General features: G+C 39.6%; 1 protein-coding gene across 4 annotated transcripts; it reads right to left on the bottom strand.

The window, feature by feature from the left end:
• Positions 1–810: 810 nt before the first annotated feature.
• On the bottom strand, positions 811–25,348 carry nagpa (N-acetylglucosamine-1-phosphodiester alpha-N-acetylglucosaminidase). 4 transcript variants are annotated; one of them, XM_080471832.1, is made up of 12 exons: positions 25,177–25,348; positions 22,674–22,879; positions 21,613–21,880; positions 17,893–18,032; positions 15,541–15,649; positions 12,723–12,851; positions 12,050–12,255; positions 10,147–10,194; positions 8,626–8,754; positions 7,654–7,785; positions 4,999–5,080; positions 811–2,520 (listed from the first exon to the last, which is right to left on the bottom strand). In XM_080471832.1, exons 1-12 carry the CDS (start codon positions 25,257–25,259, stop codon positions 2,217–2,219), a joined length of 1,836 nt encoding a protein of 611 aa, XP_080327958.1. In that variant the 5' UTR covers positions 25,260–25,348; the 3' UTR covers positions 811–2,216. The 4 variants fall into 4 exon arrangements, with proteins under 4 accessions (XP_080327958.1, XP_080327959.1, XP_080327960.1 ...); XM_080471833.1 differs by having other exon boundaries at positions 811–2,469; XM_080471834.1 differs by lacking the exon at positions 8,626–8,754 and having other exon boundaries at positions 817–2,520; positions 25,177–25,342.
• Positions 25,349–25,626: the final 278 nt, after the last annotated feature.

The raw sequence follows: 25,626 nt of genomic DNA, 5'->3' as shown, positions 1-25,626 counted from the left end.
TTCTGAGGGAACCTCTGTTGGTTCAGTTCAGTTAGTTTTTGTTCACAGTGACTGATGCAACTCGTAGAAACGATGAGGCATTATCTGGCGCTGATGTCATCGAGAAAAAAAGTCAAAGCAGAAACGGCAAGACTGACGTCTGTGAGCAACATGACTCACGTATCTGAGCTGCAGGTCGAATACCCGTCTGCTGAAAAACTGCACCATCAAGTCTGAAAAAATGTGGAGCCAGTTTGTTCTTATCAATGCAATCCAGGAGGAGTTTGATTATTTTTTTTTAAAATCTAAATTACATAATCTAAACTGTGTACTAAAAAAAAAAAAACCTGATAATTCTGGATTACTTCAGTTTGTTCATACAAGACTTTGTAAAAGCTGGACTTATGTGAAGGTTTTCAATTTTAGAGGTTATTGTGGTACAAATAAGATTAACCCGAGTGTATGTGGCACCACTGAATGAGTTAAAAAAAAAAAAAAGACATTCAAAGTGAAACTAGAGTCAGGAGGGTTACCGTGGCGAGTCTGCAGCTCATGAATGAGGTCTGAGGTCCAGTCAATGCCGTGCGAGATGCTAGAATTCCTCCAAAAGGTGCAGTGACCTGCGGGTGAAAACCTCAGCCTCAGCTGAACTGCTTGTCTCTGAAAACAAACAAGCTGCTGAATCTCCCTCATCATAACTGTTTGCGTCAAAATAAAATAGACAAAAGACCATCAAGTGTTTGTAAAAAAAAATAAAAAAAATAAATAAATAAATCATGGCGCATGTTGATACTGTAAGAGACATATGTAAAACAACCCCCAGAGACATTTAACCCAAAATACAACAACATTGGATTTTATTGTCACGTCAACGTTGAAGATTGAATGTTTTAAGTGTAAAAAAGGAAGCACTGAACACCTCGGATCTTTGTACATGTGATGAAGACCTGCTGTTGAGAAATCCAAAGGATTGGCAGTGAACATCCCAAAGACTAAAGCTGTGGTCCAGTAGGAGAGAGAAAGAACCGTGTTTAGAGATCCTTTGACATTTCCAGGCCAAACTCCTCGTCTCAAGCAGAAAAGTGCAATCATATTTTAACGTTCTCCGAACATTCACCGTCAGTGAGCTACCGTGTGCGCTTACGTGTTCACGTGGAAACCGGCTTTCGCTTCATTATTTAACATGACAAAGATTTCACTTTGTGCCCCGCGATTTAACACAGAAAAGAAGCAGAGCAGGTTCATAACTGCAGTCCCCTGGCACTATTGTGGACAAAGAATTAAAAATGTTCCCTACAAAGACAAATCCCTGCATCCTGCATTAAAAAAAAACACAGCGTAGAAATTAAAACCAGTTACTGTGATGAACTCTAATCAAAACAAATAAATGAACAGGTGAATAGAAACTCGCTCTGTTAAGAAAAAAAAAGAAAAGAAGAACATCCTTCTTTCATGTGTTTGATTATCTTCATGAATCATATGATTATTGGTCGTTTCAGACAATTGTGCTTTTCTGCAAATTAAGCGATTTGAAAGATAATGTGGACATTCACCTCTTGTTCACTTCACATTCAGTCTTGAGCTCGGTGCAGAAACTGTCAGATAAAAACTCAAGACGGCGATGATAAATGTTCATACTGTACGCATCTCTGAAGAGTAAATCAAAAAAAAAAGAAAGAAGATACTTGTTGATTGTGCATGACACACAATTGTTTATCTGGTATATCTATGATTTGATACACACCCAATGAGTCTGGAGAAAATCTGAATGATTTGATGGGTAAATGGCTCTGCAGTTTTTCTATAGCCAGTTTTTGCTAAAATCATCATTTGACACAAAAGGTAAAATGTTTGTGACAGAAAGATCCAAAATATCTCTGAAAAAAAAAAACCCCAATCACAAGTATCAAAGTTACTGCAGTCGTATATAAAAAAATACTGCTATTACATTCCATTTATGTGTTCTTTTCATAAGCTGCGTATTTGTATAAATATCCCAGAACATAAATAATCTTTAGATTCAATGCTGTTCTCATTTATAAGATAAAGCTTTCCCCACTCTTTTTGTCAAATTCAAACATTTTGACCACACAGCAAAGAAAATGAAGAGTTTCTCTGGAAATATCTGCTGTGCAGTTTGATCTAAATTATGACAAGCGCAACAAAACTGCTTCATTTTAGCACGACTGGGAATTCTGTCAGAATCAAAGCGCCGCATGAACGGCGATGAGTGAGCTTCAGTTGAGTCTTTGTAGATGAACACTGTCCTCACTCACTGTCCTCGGGCTTGACTGAGACGGAGACCAGATCTCATCCTCAGAGTCCGAGTCGTCCCGTTCGAACCCGGCGTTCCCGGACTTCCCAGCACGGGCCCGGGAGCGTGAAATGGCGCCGTTGATGTCCGTCAGAGGGACGTAGGAGTAATCCTGCCGCTCGGGGAAGCCCGACAACACAGAGTGGCGGCACGCCTGAACGAGGTGAATCATCAGGCTGGAGAAGAGAAGAAAAGCCAGGGTGAGAGTGACCGTGAGCCACGTTCGCCTGAGCAGAGAGGGAGGGAGAGGGGGAGAGAGAGAGAGAGAGAGAGATCAGCATAACGGCAAAATGAAAATGTTCGGAGATACAACAATGAAGCTAGAGGCATCAACACTGACACAAAAAAAGAAGAGTAGAACAGTTTTAAGATAAATAAATCTAGATGCATTTACAGAATACACAGATAAATATATCGGTCAATTTCAACCCACCATTAAAGGTAAATACATTTAACAAAACTCCAACTTATAAACAAATATAGAGAAAGGTACACTAGTAAAGTTAAAAAAAAAACTGAGTGAAAACAACCAAACAGTTAAATGTATCCTAAATATTTACATGAAAGCCAATTTGCATGTTTATTGTGTTGCACACACACAAAATGTGTGTGTGTGTGTGTGTGTGTGATATGACTCTCCTACAGGCCTTTTAAGTTCTGCAGGTGGCTGAATATAAAAAGACATTTTTGAAAAAGTTAAAGACAGTAACTGATGTCAGTATTATCTCATCATACGAGCACGCTTCTTTTCAGTGAGATCAATATTAAACGTTTGTTTAACAAAAGAATGTTGCATCTTTTTTTGTCTGTTGGTTGCTTCCATTCGACGTCACTCCCAACTAATCATCAGCCTCCATGCAGTAGCGCGCCCTGCCTCCTCTGCTGTCACAAGCATATCCATGTGCTTATCAAGACAATGCTTGACATCAGGAGGGTCAAACAAAGACCACAAGGGGCCAAAAGGAGCCTGCTGGAGTTTCAATCTGACCTGCAGGACGACTCTGTAAAGTGTAAAACAATCTGTGTTTTAGAAAGGTGAACAGACCCGAGCTGAGGGATCAATAGCTACTCGGCTATTCTTAGTGAAGTATCCTCAGCATCCAAGCCACACTATGAGGATGATTTTGTAAAAACCTGCCTGGAGGCAGCAAAATGCTCAAAAGTAAAGACATTTATGTGACATTTTTACTGTATTTTGCTCCGGGGGGGGGGGGGGGGGGGGGGATTGTTAAAAATGTCACGATGCTGAAATTGCAAACATTTTAATTGGTAAACCTCAACTTAATGTACTCATACCTGGCTGCACTAAAATATAGGACAATATTCAGTGTTTGAAGGAAGTTGAAGAGAGTATCCACTGAACGAGAAGGATTTTACATAAACCTGCTCAAATTGTTTTTTGAACATTTTAAAGGAATACACTTTTATTTTAATTAACCCGTTGCTGCTCGTATCTCAAAAGTCATCAATATTTTCATCATTATAATAAATTCTGTCAGTTTTTGTTTGCTTTAATCATTGCTTGTGCTCCACTGATTATTTATAGGCACAGTAATATTGTTCATTCCACAACAGAAGAAATATGGATGTTGACTGCAATTAGGTGGAAAAACTAATTGCTTCATATATCAGCCTTGTTTGAAAATGCCAACTATCGACATACTGAATGCTGGGGGGAAAAAATTCAATACGGGGCGTCTGTGCCTGCAACGTTCACAGTGATTGATGAGCTCATAAGTGGGGCTTTTATTCAGTCTTTACTTGCTTTTTTGGGGGTTTTCCTACGTTGCATCTCAAGTATAAAAATACCACGCTAATGTGATTGGATTCCTTCATTACACACTGAGATTTTTCTTTTTCAATTTGTATAGTATTAAAGCTGTTATAAAATAAAAAGGTGGCATGTATGAAAACATTCACAGCTTCTCCTCTGGCTCTTCTTGAGTTCTGTAACTTCATCAAATTGACACAGATGAACAATTACTGCATGAGTAACCCCCCCCCTCCCTCCCTCTAATCTGACTGCAGGTTGTTGTGGACACAGAGGTTTGGGGGAGGGGGATTTTAACCCTGTTCAGCTCGCCAACAGCTCTGACAGACTGTATATCCAGCTCAGGGCTGGAATCTGGCCAGTTTTTGGTCACGCAGGAGTTAAAACTGACAAGTAAAAAAAGAAAAAGACTGTCATTTCCTTTCTCTTTCTCTGTGACCAGAGTACCCAATCACAAAGCATTTACCAGACGCCATAGCAACAACTCACAATCCCTAACTTGCATGTGAAAGGTAAGGAGGCTAATGAATGCACCCCATCCTCCGAGTGTCAGCCTTGTTTACATGTAAAAAGAAAGTCTGAAACAAAAAGAGACAAACGCAGATCCTGGACTGCCACAGAATTGCTTATTTCAGTTCATCACTGGAATCAGAGCTGCTGTCTGCAGATGTCATCGATACAATGATAGATGGTGAAATGTAACACTGCTGTTTGTGTTTTCTCGGCATCTGACTGAATTATTTAAACAAGCTTTGCCGTCTCGAGAAATGAGAAAAATAAAGTCACACCAGCAGAAAAGATGACGGTTAAATAATATATGCCTAATTCGTCAAAGAGAAAGACCAGCTGTAGTTTAAATTTAGGATGAACTGCAGAGGTCGAGGTGGGGGCGGGCTCGGGCTCGGGCTCGGGCTCTCTGACCCTGGATACTCACTCTGTCAGATAAGGCTGCTCTCTGTGAGATTCTTCCTCTTGTTTCCAAGATGTAAACATTTGTGTAGCCAGACAGTGTCCAGCTGAAGAGGAGAGAGGAAGAAAGACCAAGACATCGGTGAAGAACAAATAATCCTCAGACATGTCCGCTCATGACAGAACCACATGGATCTGGTTTACCCACAATGTATTTGGAGACAATAGTTGAGATGAACACAAACAAGCTTCTTTGTTCAAGATTACTTTATACTTCTATCTAATGCTTCACAGATACATTGACTCAAGTCACTATAATTATTAAATTATTAACACCGGCTGGTACAACATATTTAAGGCTCTTTAAACTCAACAATGATTATCTGAACACTGTATTGATTTTCACATTTTCTTAGGATGTCTTTTCAGTGTTACTCAGTTGTTGTTTTTATCTTCCAGTGTGGTGATAGTTGAAGATACTTTGTTTCACAATTTAAGGGACCCAGAAGTATGAAAGTAACAATGAAACAAGCTTTATGAATGTGTACCTGGAAACGCCACTTTTAATTATGATACAGTATTTAATTATTATTAAGTGGTCACACCTAACTCGATGTAGTTTACAGTGTATATTACCACACAGCTAAAGCCCTTGTGGTGACATGTGATGTTGGATATTGTGGTTTAACAAATGAATTCAGTTCATGCTTGTGTGTGTGTGCTCAGATTTGAATAGAAGTTAACTGGCTGGAACACACCACCACTAATCATTATCATCTCCTGCAACTGCTTTATCCAAGTCAGCAAGGAAAGTGACCTGGACGGGTCGACAGTCCATCACAAGGCAAACACAGACCAGTTAATAGTTCAAATAGGTTCATTAAGAGGAATGTTGAAAAAAGCCCGAACAGAAGAAGAGAGAATTCTTATAATTAGACTAGTTAGCCTCAAATGTTTGACTGTGAGAGGATACTGGAATATTTAAACAAACACACGCACAGGGATAACATGCAACCTCCATATAGAAAGACTCCCAGCAGACTTGAACATGGGATATTCTTGCTTTGAGAGAAAAAAACAAAACATGGACTACTACCACTGTAGAGTTTCAACCATAAGCCGAGTAACTTCACGAATGGTCGAGCTTTTGCTGGATGTTATATCGGTTTCCACAGGGTGTGTCGATCGAAGTGACATATGATTAAATAACAGAGAAAGACTAACACAGTGTGTGTTACAGTTTACAAACAAAGTTTTTGCTAACTGTTCTGCAGGTGGGGGGACGTTTCCAGGCACGCCACGCCTGCTCTGTGTGGACAAACAGCAACAGACAGGGAGTCGTCCTAACTTCTGCTCTATGCAAATATCCAAATGTTTGCCAAGTGTAAGCTCAGAAACTCTCAAACAAAGTTGAACCTGATAAACACAACAAGTGTCACGCAAATTAAATGTCTCCATTGGTTTACACACTGTGTTGGAGTTTCACCGATCGTGTTTTCATAGACGGACGAGAGGGCAGAGAGTGCGTGAATCAATAATAAATGCAGGTGGGTTGGTCACAAAGCAGCAGCTGACTGTGATAGGAACATATATAGAGCAGATCAATGCATTCACATGCATCATTATCATTTCATCAGATTGAGTTGCTAATTCTCTCTCACTTCAGATTAAACCTGTGGGGGCATTGCTATGAGGGGTTTGCATGTTCTCGCTGTGCCGTGTGGGATTTCTTCAGCTGTGGAACCTGCCTTCAGGATCGGCTCCAGAATCTCATGACCCAAAGTTGGATCAATTGGCCTAGAAGATGAACAGATGGATGCAAAGAATTCCACTTTTCCAAAGCAGTTTTTTTGCAGTGCGAAAATATCTGGAGAAAAACTAGCCTGGTGGCAACTTTAAACTAATCCATGATGACGACTTAAAACCTAAGTCTGTCCAGAAAGGTTCACAGGCTGTGTGACATTAAAATCAGAGAGGTAATAGAAGTCATGAATCATTCCATATGTACAATGTACAAGTTCATTTATATTTTCTGGCTGTAGAACTGTTAAAAAATGTGGCGTGAGTGAGTGCTTCTGTTCGTTTCCCCCCAAGAGAACACCAACTTTTAGTGTCTGACAGTTCTTCAATATGTTTGACATTACTGAGAAGCTGATGACACAAATTAATGTCACACTGGTGACTCTGCAGAAGTGATAACATGTTGTGTGATTGTGTGTGCATTAGCAGTAACTGTTTAAGAGAAAAAAACCTATGGTGCACTGGAAATTTGATTTAATTTCAGTTCAGGTATAGGCAGGAAAAAAGAGAACTACCTGAAAACGAGAACAACCAAAAGAGGAAATAAGTTTTAGCAGCACACGGTAAAGCTAATTTATTCACAATAAAAAGTGTTCACCCTGCAATAATAGATATAAAAAAGGGCCATGACTTTCTGGGGGGGATAATGGATGGACAGAGCAGGTTGGCGAAGCTTCTTTGTAGAAACACTTTTAAATTGACATGTGTGAAGCCAATATGCACAACGTAGGATAACATAATGAGATATAATGGGAATGAGCAATGAAACTGTAGATTGACAATCTACAGACTTGTTGATCAATTTATCTGAAAAACCTGCAGGTGAGTGGATGAAGCCAGTTCATATTGTTACCGCGGACCACCACGTGTGTGACTGTACCTCTGTGCAATGTGCTGTTAGCCTCGCCGCGCAGTGTGGTGTTACAGCTTCCTGTCTGTGGGTCACAGGGACACATGTCATCGCAGTGACACTCCAGAGCGCAGGACGGACCAAAGAAACCCAAAGGACACACTGTCAGAGAGAGAAAAGTGATAAAAAAAAGAAATGAATGGGAGTGACCTGGACTAATGCAGTGTTGCAAGATTTAGCGGAATCTAAAGGGAGGCAAGTGATTTAATCCACTCAGATAACAGTGGGGGAAGGCAGGGTGCACCCTGGAGAGGTCAAGGACAGATAACCACACCACAAGTCACCAATTACCTCACACAATAGAAACAAGCCTCCCAACCCTGGATTCAAAATAGTGATATCCTCTTGGTAAATTGCTTCTATTGATTTGTAAATGTGCACTCATAGTAGCCTGTTTTGGTTTCTACAGATATTACAGTTCAATTTCAGACTTTTTCAAATGACACTGAGGTTTTGACACCCACTTCACTGTCCTAGACGCAAAACTATGCATTAACTATGAGTAAAAATCAATTACAGAATGGGTTGCCTTGTTTTTTTAAAGTTTTTATTTATTTAACCTTTATTTTCCCGTACCGATATACCAAAACATGGTAACTGGCAATGGCTACCGTGCTTTTTACAGATTTTGCAGTGGTTACTGAGAATGAAAAATGGGTTAACCAGACAGTTTCAACCAACATCGCATCAACAGTTCACATCCTCTCAGCAGCCTCCAGGACTCTAAATATGCAGTTAAGAAATAAGAACCACAGACATTCATGACCTCTGTAACTTCCTGTCTCATCTGGGGAGACCCCCACTAACCCTAACTCTCAGGAAACCGAGACACTCAAACTTTTCTGTGGTTCCTGTACTGAGCTGACCTCCGGGCTCGACCCAACCGGCCGTGTCACACAGACTACCAAACCTTCAGCTTCTTCCAACTTAATACATTTCTACCTTGTTCACAGGTGTCTCCTCTGAAACCAGGAGGGCAGGTGCAGCGCCCGTAAACGTGGTCGCAGGAGCCGCCGTTAATGCAGGAACACGTCTGATTGCAGCCGTCACCGTAAAAACCTGGAAGGCACTCTACAAGAGAAAACACACCCAATCAAACTAAACTCAAGTAGAATGAAATTGCATTGTTAAGCGATCAAAACACAAACATGCATCTGTTTACATTGGTGAAAACATTGCATATTTGAGTTTGAGAACTTTCCCCCTGTAATATTGTCTTTGATTGTGTTTTATTTATTGTTTAGAAAAATAAATCTGGGAAACAGCCTACTTTGAATCCTTAAAAGAAAATGAAAAAAGAGGTAAAATGCGGAAAGCAAATATTGAAAAGCAGACACAGATTCAGACATTATAACAAAACTCAGAGAAAACACAAATTAACATGGAATTCTGATTGAGCAAACCACAGCTTTAAAATATAAAAAACTGGTCTTTAAGGGTAACGTATGTTTATTTCATTGATTCATTCACTTGTACGAAACCAAGATTGTGTGATATTTAAGATCCTACCAAATGAGACCTCTTAAGATAAAATGTACACATAAAACCCTTAAATATTGCAAAGCATCTCGTTTACTTTCTTCTTCTGGTGTTTTTCTGACAGAAAAACACACCGTGATTCTGTTGTTTGGCAAGGCTGAAGGTCATTCTGCCATTTGAGTTCATATTAAAAAGGACGTTACACATTTGACACTGAAAGCCAGCAGAGTCTGTGACTTATATCACTCCACCTCTACTGTGTTGAAATAAACAGCTGAGGAGTGTCAACTGTTGATGGAGGTGAAGCTGTGTGCAAACATGTTGACTTTGACTGGAGCCACACTGTCCGTGACCTTTTATTATTGTGAAGTATGGTCGCACGAGCTAAGAGCTCTCCAAAATAGCAAACACATTTTAATTGAAAATGACTGATTTATGAGTCGACATTTAAGAGAACAGACAACAAGTCAAATGACATTATCATGTATTGCAAGTGCAATCTGTAATCCTACAATGTTGGTCACTTCTCTGCAGCATTTAGCTTTTTTTTTTTTTTTTTTTACACAGAGTCAACTTTATGGTATGTCTCCTTCTGCTACCAGATAGGTAGCTGCATCTCACATCTCATACTCCACTTGGAGTATTGTTGCCATCTGCAGTACATACGTTTTGACCTCTATTCTTATGGAAAGAGTACAACCCCTCAGTGCACAAAAAATATATATAAGCATCAAATAAACTATAAACGTTAGCTATTTCAGTTACTTCTATCTTTTCTGATCAACAGGGCTGGATTTGAATGCTGAGGGCAATTACAGCCTGCAAGGGGCCACATGTCTGACACCTTCCCTGTGTGTGTGTGTGTGTGTGTGTGTGTGTGTGTGTGTGTGTGTGTGTGTGTGTGTGTGTGTGTGTGTGTGTGTGTGTGTGTGTGTGTGTGTGTGTGTGTGTGTGTGTGTGTGAGAGCGGATGAGATGCAAGTACCTTGGCTACAATTCTTTCCTCTCCATCCAGCATCACAGACACAGCCACCTGCAACACAGTAGAAAAACCGTAAACTCCACTGTAGGCTGGTACATAGTATACCATAATTATACCATCCGACTATTAAATATGATACATTTTTTTTTAGATCTTTTTTTTTTTTGCTTTGCTTCCTTATGCCCTGGGCTTGTGCTAAACACAAATGAGTTCAAGTTTTTGTTCAAATAGACTGTTCAAAACTATGTTGGTTTTTTTACTGAGAGACTCAACTGGATATATTTAGTAATAATGTGAACAAGACTGTACTCTGTTTAATCAAAAACATTGAGAAGAAAATACAAAATAAGCATTTCTTAATATTATATTATATAGTCTATTTTTGTCATGAAAAACAACTTCACCTCTGTGTTTCTTCAAGATTATATAAGCTTTTTGCTATTCTAAAATTAGAGTCATCAACCTTTTTGATATTTTTGATAAATTAAACTAACCCTTTTGAAAAAGGGTTAGTTTAATTTAAGTTGTTACTTGTAAAAACTTTGTGAATAAACAACATGATGCTCCAGGATGGGGCAGAAAACTGACTTAAGCTACATTAAAAATTGTGTGTTTGGTGTATCTTTTAGGTTTTGCAGAGATGTTTAAAAAGAAAGAGAGGAGTAAATAGACAGGAAACAGTCAGTGTGACAGATTGAACATGCTTTGCTTTTGCCAGAGGTCTGACCAAACTGGCTACACTAGTTAAAGATAAGGCAGCAGTAACACAAACAAGCACCGATTACAATCAAGGTATGCTAAATGCTATCTTCAAAGATGCAACGTGGTGAACATGGCAGCGCATGAGCACACTGGATACCATTGATGTTGGATAAGAACAAATAAACTAGGCTAAAATCAAATTGCAAAATAAGGAATGAACTAAATTGAACAGCAGAATATTAGGAACATGTTGCAAATTTGGTTGATGGAATCAAAATAAGGCATAAGGAGCATGACAGCATGGATATGTACTACCTCATACTGACAATAAGACCAGGCTTCTGCTGCTGCTGGTGGTGTAATGATGCCTCGATATTTTCTTGCTTCCTTGCTTTAGTAGATGAAACTGACAATCTGTCCAGGGAGCACACCAAGGTGTGTGTTATTTCACTCTATTTCAGCACACTTCCTGGTTAGCAGGATTAAGCTGGTATCGAAGTTGAATGGACGGATGAGAGCTGCATGGTGGTACAGTTGTTTAGTCTTTCACTTCTTAGCTTGACAACCACTCTGTTGACAGCTGGCTCGAGGTCTTTATGCAAGAGATTTGCACGTTTCTGTTGTTGGCTAGTTTCTCCTGGTAATTTGGCTTCCTCTCGTGATCCAAAGACGTGACAGATTTATCCCATTGGGAGAAGTATGAGGCTCAGTGTACCAAAAACATTACAACATATTAACAAGGCGAGATCAAACCAGCAACCTCGGAAGATGACTTTCTCTACAAACTGAACCACAGCTGCCCCACCTAGTTGGCTGAACTCTGCTATTGTTGTTGATCACGATCATAGTAGGATGACACGTCACACTCAAATTGGTGTCTTTGAGCATGACAAAGAGTTCACTGAACTTACGTGGCCTCCAGTCACCAGATCTCAATCCAACTAAACACCTTCAGGATGTGGTGGAATGGGAGATTTGCATCATGAACTGTGTGCAGCAGTCGTGTCAATATTGAGCAAAATGTCTCGTTGAACTTTTAAAGCATGTTGTTGAATGCGTGCAAGAGGGAGTTCAACCAAGTGCGACCAAGGTGGAGCTAATGGTGTGTCTGTTGATCGCGCAAGCAAATCTATTCTGTAACATAATTGACAACTGCTTTCTTTGTTCATGGCCTGGTGCACCCGAGCTCCGCCTCCAGCCTCACCTGCAGTGCAGACACCGTGGGGGCCGCAGGCTGGCGGCTGACACACCAGGGAGTCACAGGCTCCGCCCTGCCAGCCCTCCTGACAGCGACAGCGTCCGTCCACACAGTCACCATTTCCACTGCAGTTTGCCGGCAGGCAGCGGCGACGGTGGATACACAGGATGGTGGACACATTTCGATCGCAGCGCCACCTGCTGTCGGGTTTGCTGGGAAGGCAGTGTGAAGTATGGAGAGCAAATTAGGATAAAGGAGAAGAGCAGCTCAAATCATTTATCGCCAACTGATTTTTAAATTCAAATGAAAAGGATTGTAGCAACCAATATTGTAATCATATAGTAAAAGCTTTATTATTATGCCATCCACGACGCCTATTTTTGATTGGCGAACTGCACAAAAAATGCATTACAGGGCATTTATTTTCAAAAATGCAGACAGACTTGTGTATGGTTGCGAGGTTGTTTGCATTCATTACATTATTTCAACTATACACCAAAATGTTATTAAAATAATGGCACAAATATCCTATTACATAGTTGTTATGTGATTACATTATTGGTTTTTATTACATTAGAAATACAGTAGCTAAATATGTGACTTTATTGGCAGGTAATACAATACTGGTCGTTGTAAGACTGTTTTAGTGTAGCCTCAGGTGTCAGACTTAATGGCTCACCAATGATCCGAGGGGTAGCTGGCCAATGAGCCATTGACCACGTAGGTGGAAGATCCGCCTCCGTCCAGATTAATGGCATTGATCACTCCATAACTCTTCAGGTATTCAGCCACCTCCCACAGATTCATACTATCAACCGAAATAAAGCAATCAGAAAAAAAGCTGGAGACAAACACACACACCCACACCCACACCCACACCCACACCCACACCCACACCCACACCCACACCCACACACACACACCTTTATTTTTTTTAATTACTGTCTCATAAAGGGAATAGAAAGCTTTTTAAAGCTTATAAGGTATTTGTTGTTAATCCCTATTTTAGATTGAGAAACAAAGTAAGACGGTCGTATCAGAATGCAAATAGTGTGACATTTGAAACTCCTGCTTGTCTCATTACATTGACTTGAAATTGAACTAATTTGACTGGATTTATTGGGATTTTGTTTGCAGAATTGTTAAAAAAAAAAAATTTAAATGTGGAGGGCATGAGTGCAAAGACACCAGAGACACAGTGAGAGCAGAAGAAGAGAAGAACAGCTTTGTGCTGAGGATTGTGTGACTTTGTGTTGAGACAGTGAGGGACAATGGAAATGAATCAATTGATATGTCGGTGCAGCTTTTGTTTGTGTGTATCAGTATCACTGAGCTCATAAGATAGATAAGGTAACCTTTATGGGTCGCAAAGGATAATTTGTCCCGGATCACTTACACAGAGCTGCTTGTGCCAGTCGCCTCAAACAAACACACAAACAGGCCGTGCCGAAGGGAAGACGTTTAAAAGAGGAAGTAGAAGGTGGATAAAATACTTTTTTTTTTTTGCAACTTGCACTGTTGATCTGGCTCGTTTTTACACTGGACACCCGATCCAATGCACCATCAAAGAGCAAAGAGATTGTGCTTTGGTTAGATGGAACCTCTTTATTTGTGGTTTAAATCAACCGTCTTTGAGTTGCCAATTTCTTTCAAAATGTCACATCGAGTTGCTTAATATTAGCTTCAAATATATTTCTAAACTTGTAATAAATGATCATCAATCTAAAATCACTTATTTAAATACAAATAAACACACGTGTTGAGATCTGTGTGCATTTGCCTCTGTTGTTTTTGAGTTTCCTTACAGTTAATTATTAAAAAGAAGAGCCGTATGCAGTCACAACAGGGAAAATGAATGTAACTTCTGATTACAACAATTTTAAGGGAATAGAAGGTCAGTTTCTGCAGGTCATTGCTTCACCCGAGTTGATTTGCACATGTTTTATTGAGTGGCTGATATGGAACGGAGATATAAATCAGCTGTTGTGTTTTTCCAAAGAAAGATCATTAAGAACAGCACATTAATCTCTGGTGTCACTGAAGGGTCACTGCAGGGAGGGAGAGGGGAGATCGGATCAATACAATGGATATCGGGGGGGGGTAATTAGTGGGCTGATAAACGTGAGCCTGATAGCGTCAGCTCGTGTCAAAGAGCCCTTTCAGGGATTAAACTGCCCTTTTTTTTTTTTTTTTTACTGCACCCCTGTTTACTCCATTTAACAGATTATCCTCCAGTGTCTGTAAACACTGTCTTCCATCACTTCTCTGCAGCTGAATCAGTTCATCCTCTCCATGTTGTGTTTGTGCTGTGTTAACCTAATAACACACAACAATGATTAACCATGACATGAAAAGCATTTAGACCCCACAACCAAGAATAATCTTCAGCATCTTTTTCATTGGGAATAAATATGAAAAGTCTTTACTTATAGTCTGTAGCTTTCAGAACTGTTGCACAAATTTTGGATTAAAGCTTATTTTATAATTCCAACTCGTCTCCAAGACATTTAAATTAATTCAGTTCTATAAATGGCTGTTTTAATAAAAACAATTAATAGTTTTGACCTCGTGTAATTGTCTTTGTCAGTATTTCTTCTAAAACAAATGAGGAACAAAATGCTGTGAAAACGGATGTTTTTAACCCTGCTGTTTTATGTACGTGTGTAAACATCAGCGAGTGAAAACAAGCACCAGTAGATTTGTTGGCTCATCTGTCTACTGATTCTTTAATCAGATATTTCAACCAATTTTACTTATTCAATAAGTTATTTTGTTTTTTTTTTATTGTGTGGCTTAATTTCACCTCATTTTCAAGATTTTCTATTTTCTACAAAGTCAAATCAGCCTTTGAAGATAATACATCTTTACAAAACAAGGATAACTGTTTTGTCAAGTCACCTGATCATGTAAAAACGTGTAGTTAATGTCCATACACAATCTTTCACGGTAAATCAGCTTGTTCATACTTGAGGTATTTTGTGTTCATTCAACGTCATGCAAGTCTCTCATAATTATTAAGATTAACTGTCTGTGCATTCACTCCGTGTTTATCCCGTGATGGATTTTTAACTTCAGCGCCCCAGTACCTCAAGTTGAATGGATTTGAAATCCAAAATATACTTAAAATACAACGAGGTGCTGACAGAATCACATGTATGTTTGAATTTAGGTGTTCCAGGGCTTCTATGTTTACTACCAGAGACATCGGAACCAACCCAGTACTGTTAAATTTGTGTTACAAGGCGACGTGCAATATACTTAGTGACACACACATCGGACACACACACACGTGTGGGTGGGTGTGTGTGTGTGTGTGTGTGTGTGTCTGTCTGTCTGTCTCACATCTCTCAGCATTTTTTATTCCCAAAGAGGGTCACTATCTACTTCCCGAATAGGACTTTTTATAAAAAGTTCCATGTTTTCAATAACTGTTGCAGACAGGATGTTTACAAGAGAAGTGAGATGTAAAAGCTGCTTCAGCTTCCATCTTTTCTTACCCCCTGACTCCAGTCTGTCCATCGATATGAAACAGGATTAGCCTGCCCTCTGCGTCGTGGCCCACGGCTGTCCTGCCTGACACCACATCCACAAACTTCCGGAGGGACCCTGAAGAAGCACAAAAAAAAAAGGTTTTTCTCATTTTTTCTTATCCATTAATGTAAGGACAAGTCAAACCCTGAAGCAGAAAATGTATATTGTGTCAAGTGTTCACCAAACAAGCCACATTCATAGAAATGTGCATTTAGTATTGGTAGAATAAACTCGAGCTCAGTAGTTTAAACCCAATGTTTTGTCCTTTTGTGACAAATTTAATTTGTCATTTAGTACTTTCATGCTTTTTGTGAGAGCAAATCAATATGTACACAAACCAGAGAGAGGTGGTCGCACAGATGGAAAACACATCAGTGTTACACATTATGTAACAGCGGTTAAATTTTTAATCCAAAGCTCGCTCTGCCTCACTTACTGGCACATCCATTAACTAATAAATACTTTAGGAACAGGGCAACAGCCATCAGGAGAATGAGGAATAATGATCCCCGGAATAATTCAGGCAATTGCAGCTTTTTAATGACCTATAGCCAGCTGCATCGAATGTTCAAAACACAGGCATGGCCATAAGCATTTTCTGAACAGTAATTAATACTTAGCTATACAGAAAACAGGTTGCATCAGACAGAATATACCTGTTTGTTCCTCCATGTGTTAATGTTCTTTCTACCAGATGTAAAGCTGAATAATCTGACTTCAGCAACACAACAGCCCATTCCAGGCAGATTTTACAAGCCAAAGCCAAGTTGTTTCAAGTATTTTACATGCAGGGCCCCAGAGTTTGTTGGACCGTTGGAGTATAAAACAGATCAAGATGCACGCCGACAGCATATGAAGCAAGATGTTATCTCTGAATCCACCAAACCTACAGCATGCAATGATAAACCTATGAAAGACGCTTTATTAAGTTTTCCCATCAAACTGTTAATGTAACCGCGTGATAATATTCATCCTGTCAAAACTGCGACAGAATAGTAATCAGATTCATTCAGACAATGAAATGATGAGTAACTCTATACAGTACACCCACAATACTGTTTAAAAGGATTGGGAATCTGCAGTGTCTTCAGTACAAATTAAACAAAGGGGTCAACTGCTCTCGTCTTCATAGAGAGAACGCGCCCGGTTCGAGTCCAGGGTGATGCTGAGGACCTTTGTTGTATGTTCGTCCTGTAACTGCATGGGTTTTTCCTTTTCACTGGTTTCCTCCCACAATTAAAAAAACAACAACATATATTTGAGGCTAATCAGTGAGTCTAAATTACACTTATGCGTGTGTAAATGTCTAAAATTGTGTGTGTGTGTTGATCTCTCTGTGTTTGTCCCGTGACGGACCGCCATCGATGAGCTCTGATCGGCTCCACCATCCACAACCTCAGTTGAGTAAAGCCGCAAAAGAAGGTGAATATATGTTTGGGATCATTTTCCTCTACAAAATAAATATGGAGCGAATCAAACGTTTTCAGGTCATGCATCGCATGATGCATAGGTGGCATTACATCACTCCAGTCTAAAATCTTTGAACAGCCTATTTTTCACAAAAATGGTGGAAATAACTTTGCTCGCTATTCAGCCAAAAACACTCAATAGATATTACACTCGATATGATTTAGCAGAATTATTTTCAAAATATACCTTATAATGTTATATTTCAATGTATTTTCAAGATGTTGTAAAGCACTTTCAATTGACTTGTATCTGAAGGGTTATCAATACACTTTGCTTACATATATCAACCTCACCGTGAGGTCAAATGTCCCCGTCCCTATATCAACCCCATCAAGTCAGTTCAGAAGAAACTTTTACAATACCCATGCTTCTGTTTCCCAAAGTCGAAGGTCGAAACCTGATCTGAACTTTGGTTTTGCTCTCACATACATCAGCTCTTACTTAGTTAGTCCAACAGGGGAGGGCTGCGTATTTTTGTGGTTAAATCAGGTCACAGAAGAGTTTCTCTGTTATGCAAACACCTGAGGGAAGCGTCCGAGATGTGATTACATGTAATTACAGCTGTGCTGACCTGATCTCCTGCTGCTGCCACGCAGTCTGGACTGAGATCAGGTGAACCAGCAGGTAAAAGGGACGGTATTTTAGAAAGGAGGATTGGTATGTTACCTCATCTGTGGATACTTAGAAAAGAAAAACATTCTGATTTGTTCTGGGAGCTGCTACACGTCTGCAGATAAACTTAAATTTTTTTTCCCAAGTAGAAATTTCCTCTGTTGGTACATTGAACTTTTCTGGGGTCGAAGGTGAAACTGCAGTTTGCGGCGTGGCGGTGGATGAAGGGTGAGCACCTGTCTCCTGCATCTTATCACACTCGGCCTCCAGGCTCTGGCTGATGTAAACCGTGCTGTTCCTTAGCAGCCATATCACACCACTGACCAACTGGACAAACGGGTTGGACTGGTCCAAAACATCCTCCTGTGACAGATACCTGCGTGAGCAGAGGCGAGGCAGAAAACAAAACATCAGCACTGCCCAAAAACTTTATCACAACATTAGAGCCAATCCATGTCTTCAGTTAAAGTCACAAATCGACAGTCATACAATTTCACATGGTTCTTTTAGAACTCCTGAGTCTGATAATCCCCCCCCCACACACTTCTGTTTCAGAGCCACTGACATGTGAAAACATGCTCTCATCCAACCCCCGTGTATATATAAGGACGCCTTGAAATATACTGATCATATTTCTGTCAACCCCAGCAGTACTTGAGATCAGTAACAAAAACCTTAATGTCTTGCAACAAGAGTCAGAGTGAGCGGTCTCAAAGGGAATGTTAATTTTCAGTTGTATTCTATATCACTTCACAAATATCTACAAAATAGATAGAATAGATCACTTTGTCACTGCTTCCAGATCAACAATGCAAAGTTAACGACAGTCACACAACACATGTATTATCAGTAATGCCCGACATGGAGATAGATGGTGCTTAAGGATGATATACCTATTTTATCTTTTGTAGCCATTTTTAGTGGTTTAACCTTTTTTGGTGCTTTTAGTAATTTTTGGAATATTTTTCAGATAATATGTTTCAGATTTTTCTTTTGGTTTAAGCAGTTATTGTTAGCTGTATTGTTTGTTTACAGTGTTTCTATATCAAGTCACTTGATTTTAGCAATTATACCTGTTTTTGCAATTTGAGGAGTTTTTCTCTCTTTAAGCCGCTTTTAAATTTTTTTAGTTGTTATAGTTGTTTTCAATCCTTTAGGCCAGGAGACATAACCCCATAGAGGCACAAGGGATTTTAAAAAACAAACACCACCAAAATAAAACACGGACCTGTCACAGCTGGTAAAAATTACAGGCAGGAGAAAGAGCACTGTTATTTGGTAGAACAAGTCTCAAAGCACAGAGAGACATTGCAAATCGTATCATTATCGTAACACTCAACAGCAATAACACATTTCACAATACTGTGCAGCACTTGTCTGGATAAATATTTTTGAAATTTTGAACCAAGTATTGAATGTTCAACTATTTCAAAAAGTATACGGTTTTAAATTAAAAAAAAGAGATCTAAGTCTGTATAGCGTGCAGCTTCACTGATGGGAAGATTCAGTACCAACAAACAGTCTGTGTTCATATGATTGGAGGTGTTGATCTTTGACAAATCCCATAAGAACACACAGATCTTGACAGTTTAGCGGCCAGTTTTTACATGTCATACCAGTTTATACTTGATTTTTGTCACTTGACTGGAGCAATTGAGCTGCTAGATCATGGCTCTATAAGGAAACACCAAAGCTGTGGGCTGAGATAAAGATCATAGAGGCAAAAATGAAAACACATTTGATCTGTGTGGAGAGAAGCAGTAAACCCAACAACTGCATATCTGCAGAGTAGCACTGCGTGGACAAAACAATCACTTCCATTTTAAAATGACATCATGACTTGTTATTGGCTTGCTGGGCACATCTCGGAAAACACAAACCACCAAACAGGAGAGCAAATTGTTTATTTTTCTATTTAAATGGCACTTTCACCTGCAGCACAAACACAGTGAATTTGATTTCCTGGAATTCATTAACCTCGGGTATCAAACTAGGTAAATAGATGTTTTTGTGGTTGATAGGTAACCAGCGCAGGCACGTGTGTGACAATGTGTTGGCATTCACTGCGTCATAAAATCTACCTCTGCCCAAAGAGAGTGAGCACTAAATGACAGTGGATTTAAAAACAAACAAACAAAAAAAATAGGTATTTCTAATGTACATCACTGGAGACGGCACTGAATAATATAAACTGTGTCAAACGTGTAGCCTACGGGTCAAAGCCAGGCCACCTAATTATCCATTTCATGCTCAGGGAATGACCATGCAAAATGCATATGGCTATTGGACATTTTACACTTGTTGATAGTGTTGAATATTTTTAATCAAATACAGACTTTTTGCTTCAAAACAAAGAATTTAGAGTCGTCTTCATTTTTCGATTTTTTTTTTGCCGACCTGAAATTGGTCTGACAACTCCGATGCAAACATTCAAGTTATTCAAGGTGAAAGGTTAAGAAGAGGTGAATGTGACAAAGGTCGGTCTGTACCGAGCGTGAAGCCAGGCGCAGACGAGGTAAGAGACGGGCTGAAAAATGGCCTGTGATCACATGACGTGCTGTTTGTCACTGCTTAAAGACTTTTGATAAAACCTGTGGCTTATCAAAATAACTGAAGGCTGCAATCTCTCAGCTTGTTACAGCTTGTCTTTTATACTTCCAGGAATGTGGAGTCAACATGTGAACTTGCTCCATGAGAAGTACAGAGGTTTTGCCGGGGTGACGGATGCTGTCGGGGTGACGGGTGGCACCACGACAGGAAGCTGAGCTGAAGCAGAGTCGGCCTGTTCCTGCATTTTAAACAATTTGAGAACATGATCATTTATTTAAAATGATTTGTAATGTTTCCCCTCCATTTTGAGAGCAAATAAAGCAAGACTGAATCAGTAAAAAAGGAGAAATTGCTCTCAGAAATAAACACAACAAAGTAGAAGTAAGAACAAACAAAAATCCACCGTTGTTTTTATCCTCATAAAAAGTCGTGCAGCGAGGTGAGGTAGCAGAACGACGACTAAAAGATTGCCATCAGGTGCACATGCGATAATGTTGCCGAATGTTGCGACGTGATTGGCGATAAATACATCAATCTATACTGAAGGTGACAGCGTTAATGTCTTTGTTCTTTGAGATATTTATGGTCTGTATAACCGCGGTTACACACCAGCTGGGACTGATCAGCGCTGCAGCACACGAGTTTCCTCTGTGTCCTCAGAGAGTTCCAGTGAACACTGGAAATGTGTTTAAATAAAAAGCTCATTCCTCTAAGTTGGATTTATGTGGACACAATGAGGCATTTCCTTTAAGAAATCTAACGTCACTTGACAATAAAGAGGATTATGTGGCCCGTATAGATGCACAATTTGTGGCGTAATAAAGTTAGTTGGGCCACTTCATCAGCTAATAATGTGACAGCTGCTGAGCTGCTGCGGTTTTCCCACAGCGGGGTTTTCTAAAGGAACTGCTGTGCTATTTCTTTCATTATTAACATCATGTTGGACCTTTTATGGTTTTTGTCTGTTTCAATACAGTTTAACGCTTTTACCAAACAAATGTCTGCCTTCATTTCAAAGTAGTAACAATAAGTAATAAATGACAATCACAAAGTACATAATGAAATAGTTCTTCAAACACTGAGAAGAGTGGTACTTTGGTAAGATTTGTCCCAATGAAACACAATAACTGATAATATTGTGTTCATTCCATTGTCAAGAGAGCTGAAATGACATTATCTTAGACAAAATAGAATCACATCCACACCTAACAGGCAGTTTAGAATGACCAATTAAACTCAGAAGCAGGTTTCAGAAGAAGTCTAGCACTCACTGGGATATTTCTCAAGTGAGGCAGGAGTGCGAACCAATACAACATTAATTCCCAAGAAAGAAATAAGATGATTTTAAAAAAAAATTTAAGATTTGAGTCAAACGTGTGTGAGGTTTCCAGTGTCACAGCTCTTACCCAAACACCAGAGTGCCGTCCCTCCTGATTCCAAACTGGGCGTTCTGCACCCCGCCGCTGTCATGCACCGCTGTGCCGTCGCTCACCACGTTACCCAAACACTCGCCCGACTTGGTGTTGAAAAAGCCGGCGTTCTGGGCGTACAAGCAACCCGCAGATTCGGCCGTCTCTGCCACAGAAACGGTGCGATTCCCCCCACAGCCGCCGGGTCCTCCCGGCTCCAGCACCGACACGGACCTCAGCGGGTCGTGGACCACCGTCATGTGACCTACGGCAGCGACAACATCCTCTCAACAAATTACCTCATGTCAAATATGTAAACAATATTGTATCATACAAACAGTATGATCATGTTTTACGCTTTCATTATGGAGCTTTAATAGTCGTTAACCTGACAGCGACTTTCAGCTCAGAGAGGTCAAAGTGCATCAGAGGTCAGGGTATAAATAAATAAAGGGAGGACAATTAATCTCACATTGATTCAATCTTTGCACACTTGATCATTACTTTTTCCTTTAAGTAAAGCCTGGAGATATTTTACAGGCAACAGCTTGAAGAACCACATTATATGTGCCTGTTTAGAGCCGTGACTCTGAAATGCTCATCGTTACTACACAATAAAAAAATGTATTTAGCATCATCTATATTCTACTAAATAATTGGTACCATAATGCTTTGAAATGCGAAGCGAGAGCCACCTTTTGATGCTGTACAAAAGGGTTTTCGATGTCTAATTGAGCATGGCAAAACATGTATGATACTGAAGATAACATCCACTTTGTACTGAGGACAAAAACATAGCCTTTAAAACTACATCTCAGTAGTAGATTATTCCGCAGTTTTTTATTTTTTTTTTTAATCAAAAAGCAGCTAATTGAAGATAAAAGATAATATTTCTCTCTTTACATTTCCGATTGCTGAGCATGTAATTGAATAAATCTGAAAAATGCAATAATTTTCTTGATTTGTGTCGCAGCTCGTCATAGTGAGTCCCAGACCAGTTGAGAATTAATGTTCCCTACAACGGTCTTCAAGTGTTTATCAGAGACACCATGACTGACCATAAACCATTCTGGAGCTTCGTGGAACGTCCGACACAAACACCTTTGACTCTGCGGCCGGCTGCCCGCTGTGGCCGCTGGATGGCCAGCTCTCGTAAGTCGTATTTCCATGAATGACGGCCTGGCAGTCTCGGACGTGGCGGTGAGAGTGGGAGGGTCCGTGGCCGGGGGGGTACGGCAGCAGGAGGTCATCGTTCATAGAAACGCTTAAAAGAAAAAAAAAAAGAGGAATTGTTTCAAGTGCACTTAACAAACACAACAGCAAAAGTTGGATTTATGGAAGGATACTAGAAAAAAATCCAGAAAAAGTATAAAACTTTCATTAAAAGTGATCCAAGATGTAATGTTGGACTTTTGTAACTTGAAATGTTTTTTGTCTTTTTTTGTTGTTGATGGAATTAAGGGACTTTGATGATTAATCTAACAAATAATAATCACATAAATAAGCTTCCTATTTTGGAATTGTCTAATCTATTGTTTCCCACAGGCATCAGTAAAGCTCACTGGCACACTGTGGTAACTGGGAACCATAAGGACTCTTCATGGACGGCATCAATCTTTATCACTTGATTTGTGGGTCATGCATTGGTGGGGCAGTTTTCTTTTACACTCTCTCCTCAGAGCTAGAATATTCCAGGTTCAGGTCTGTGTTGAGTTTGCATGTTCTCCCTGTGGGAGTTGCTGGGGCTCTGGGTTCCTTCTACAGTCCAAAAACAGGAATTTCAGGGCTACTGGCACCTTTAAAACCTCCTGTGGGTGTGAATAAGAGCGTCTACGACAGTCTGTCTTTGTGTTTGCAAGGATGAACAGCCGTACTTGTTTTGGGAACTTTAAAACACCAACTCAGAGAGAGTAATTCGTTGTAGCTCTATTCTTATTTTTTTTTTTTTTTCGAGGAAAAAATAAATGATTCCTATGAATGATGTTGAGTCAACCACACCTAGTAACGTCAACAAACGCTGCAGGACCTCAATGTAACTCACTGATTCACTACGGGGAGGAAAAACATTCCCGTGACTCTAAAAGTAACTCACCCACCGTCCCCAGGGAGGCTCTCCAGGAAGAAAATATGTTTTTAGATCTTTTTTTGGGGGGGTAAATAAATCCTGTGTTGACTCTTTGATTTGGGTGGATTTCATCACGCAGCTTCGACTGGTCAAATAAGATCACAAACGGAGGAATGAACAGCCCTGCTGAGCTGATTTTTCTGATGCTGCTTCTACCTGTTTCTTAAGAAAGGGGTTTGATATTCAGGAAAATGTCTTGAGAAGAATCACTTTTATATACATACCACAAAACACGTTTCTCTCCAACAGGTGTCCAAAATGCATTTATCAAGCACAAGCTGCCTACATTGATTTTGCACATTTATTTAGACTACAAACGGAACAATTTCCTTCCTTCTGCCCTAAAAATGGTTGTTTGAATAAAAAGCTGATATTTTACAAGATGAATAACGATTTTAAACATGAGCCTTCCCTATAACAGTTTTGACTGCGATTTACTTTTTTTCTTCCTGCCATTTTCTTTTAAAGTGTCTCATTTTATAAAGGTGTTTGCTTTCAAAGGGTTACTGTGTGCATTATGCTACATTATTTTCTCACTAAATGTGATTATTATTTAGTCTTCTAGTTCTATTTACTACGTAGGGATGGAGGGATGGTCTTTGGGGGTGGCTCAGAGGAAAATGTATTATATATAAAGTTTGATTGATAATCTTCTAATGCCAGTGCAATGATGGTAAAGCTTCTTCTTAATAATATGGCAAATTGATGTTTTAAGAGGTGATCCATTGACGTTCATAGTTGTAAAGTCACTTCAAGGTACACGACTAACCATCTGTAAAAACTTGTACTATGTCAACAAAATGGATTAAGAACTTTAAAGGTGGTTTTACCTTGAGCTCAAATGTTTTATGTGTAAATGCACATTGCCCTATTAATATATTACCATTACAAGACTTCAAATGCAAATTTGGCAAGTTAACAGTTTTAAGTGGGAAGCTGCAAACGAACAGCGCCATCATGTGGTGAAGAAACCAAACTGCAGACACACTTTGACAGATCTTGTGACTGAAAGTTGACCAAAGGTGTTTGCTTCCTGAATAGAGAAATGCAACGAGTGTGTGATAGCTACAGCGTCACCAGCTGCTGTTTAAAAACATTCAATTAAATATACTTCACTGATTGGTATCAACATTTATATATATATATATATATATTATTGGTTTGAGAGTTGACAGAAAGAATGACTGAGTTCAACCAACTGACAGTGTAAACAACAGACTGTTGCACAACAGTTGCTGGCAGTAAGGTTAGCTCAAGATTGTGTAAACTGCCAGAAAATAAAATACGTTATTTAAATGTATTACAAAAATCGTTCTTTTATGAGGAAAAAAAAAAAAAAAAGTCTGAACACACTTTTTCCTCATGTTTAGGCTCTGCTAACAGGAGCTAATAGGCTAGCATTAGCTGTTAGCCTCAACGGTAGCCGGGGGTCTTACCGGGAGCGTTTGGTCTCAGACAGCCGCACACAAAGCCACAACAGCAGCCACAAAAGTGTACATTTCAGCCACTCTGCTGCCATAAGAGGAGGAAAACGAGCCTGGCGAAACTCCTCTCTCCTCCTTCTGCTCACATCATCAAGCTAGCACATAGCAGCAAAGGAGTGGAAGCGACGTGAAATGCATTTCCCCCTAATATACAAAATAAAATGACAAACTATATTGTTTGCGTTGTTTCAGTGTTTAAAGTCAAAACATATTTTTAAATTAAAGAAAGATTTAATTTGACATGGTTGTGACATTTTTTTTAGTTTGTCCATTTTTCTTTCGAATGTCAGTTTTACTATTGTTTTTACAAATCGTTTATAAAATAAATACAAATACTGAATACCTATTTCCTTACTTACAGATATTATGTACCATTAATGGGTTGTCTTGTGTTTTTAATTC

The sequence above is a fragment of the Lipophrys pholis genome (assembly GCF_963383615.2).
Source record: "Lipophrys pholis genome assembly, chromosome: 9".
Taxonomy (NCBI): domain Eukaryota; kingdom Metazoa; phylum Chordata; class Actinopteri; order Blenniiformes; family Blenniidae; genus Lipophrys; species Lipophrys pholis.
This window is presented reverse-complemented; position numbering and strand designations above follow the sequence as displayed.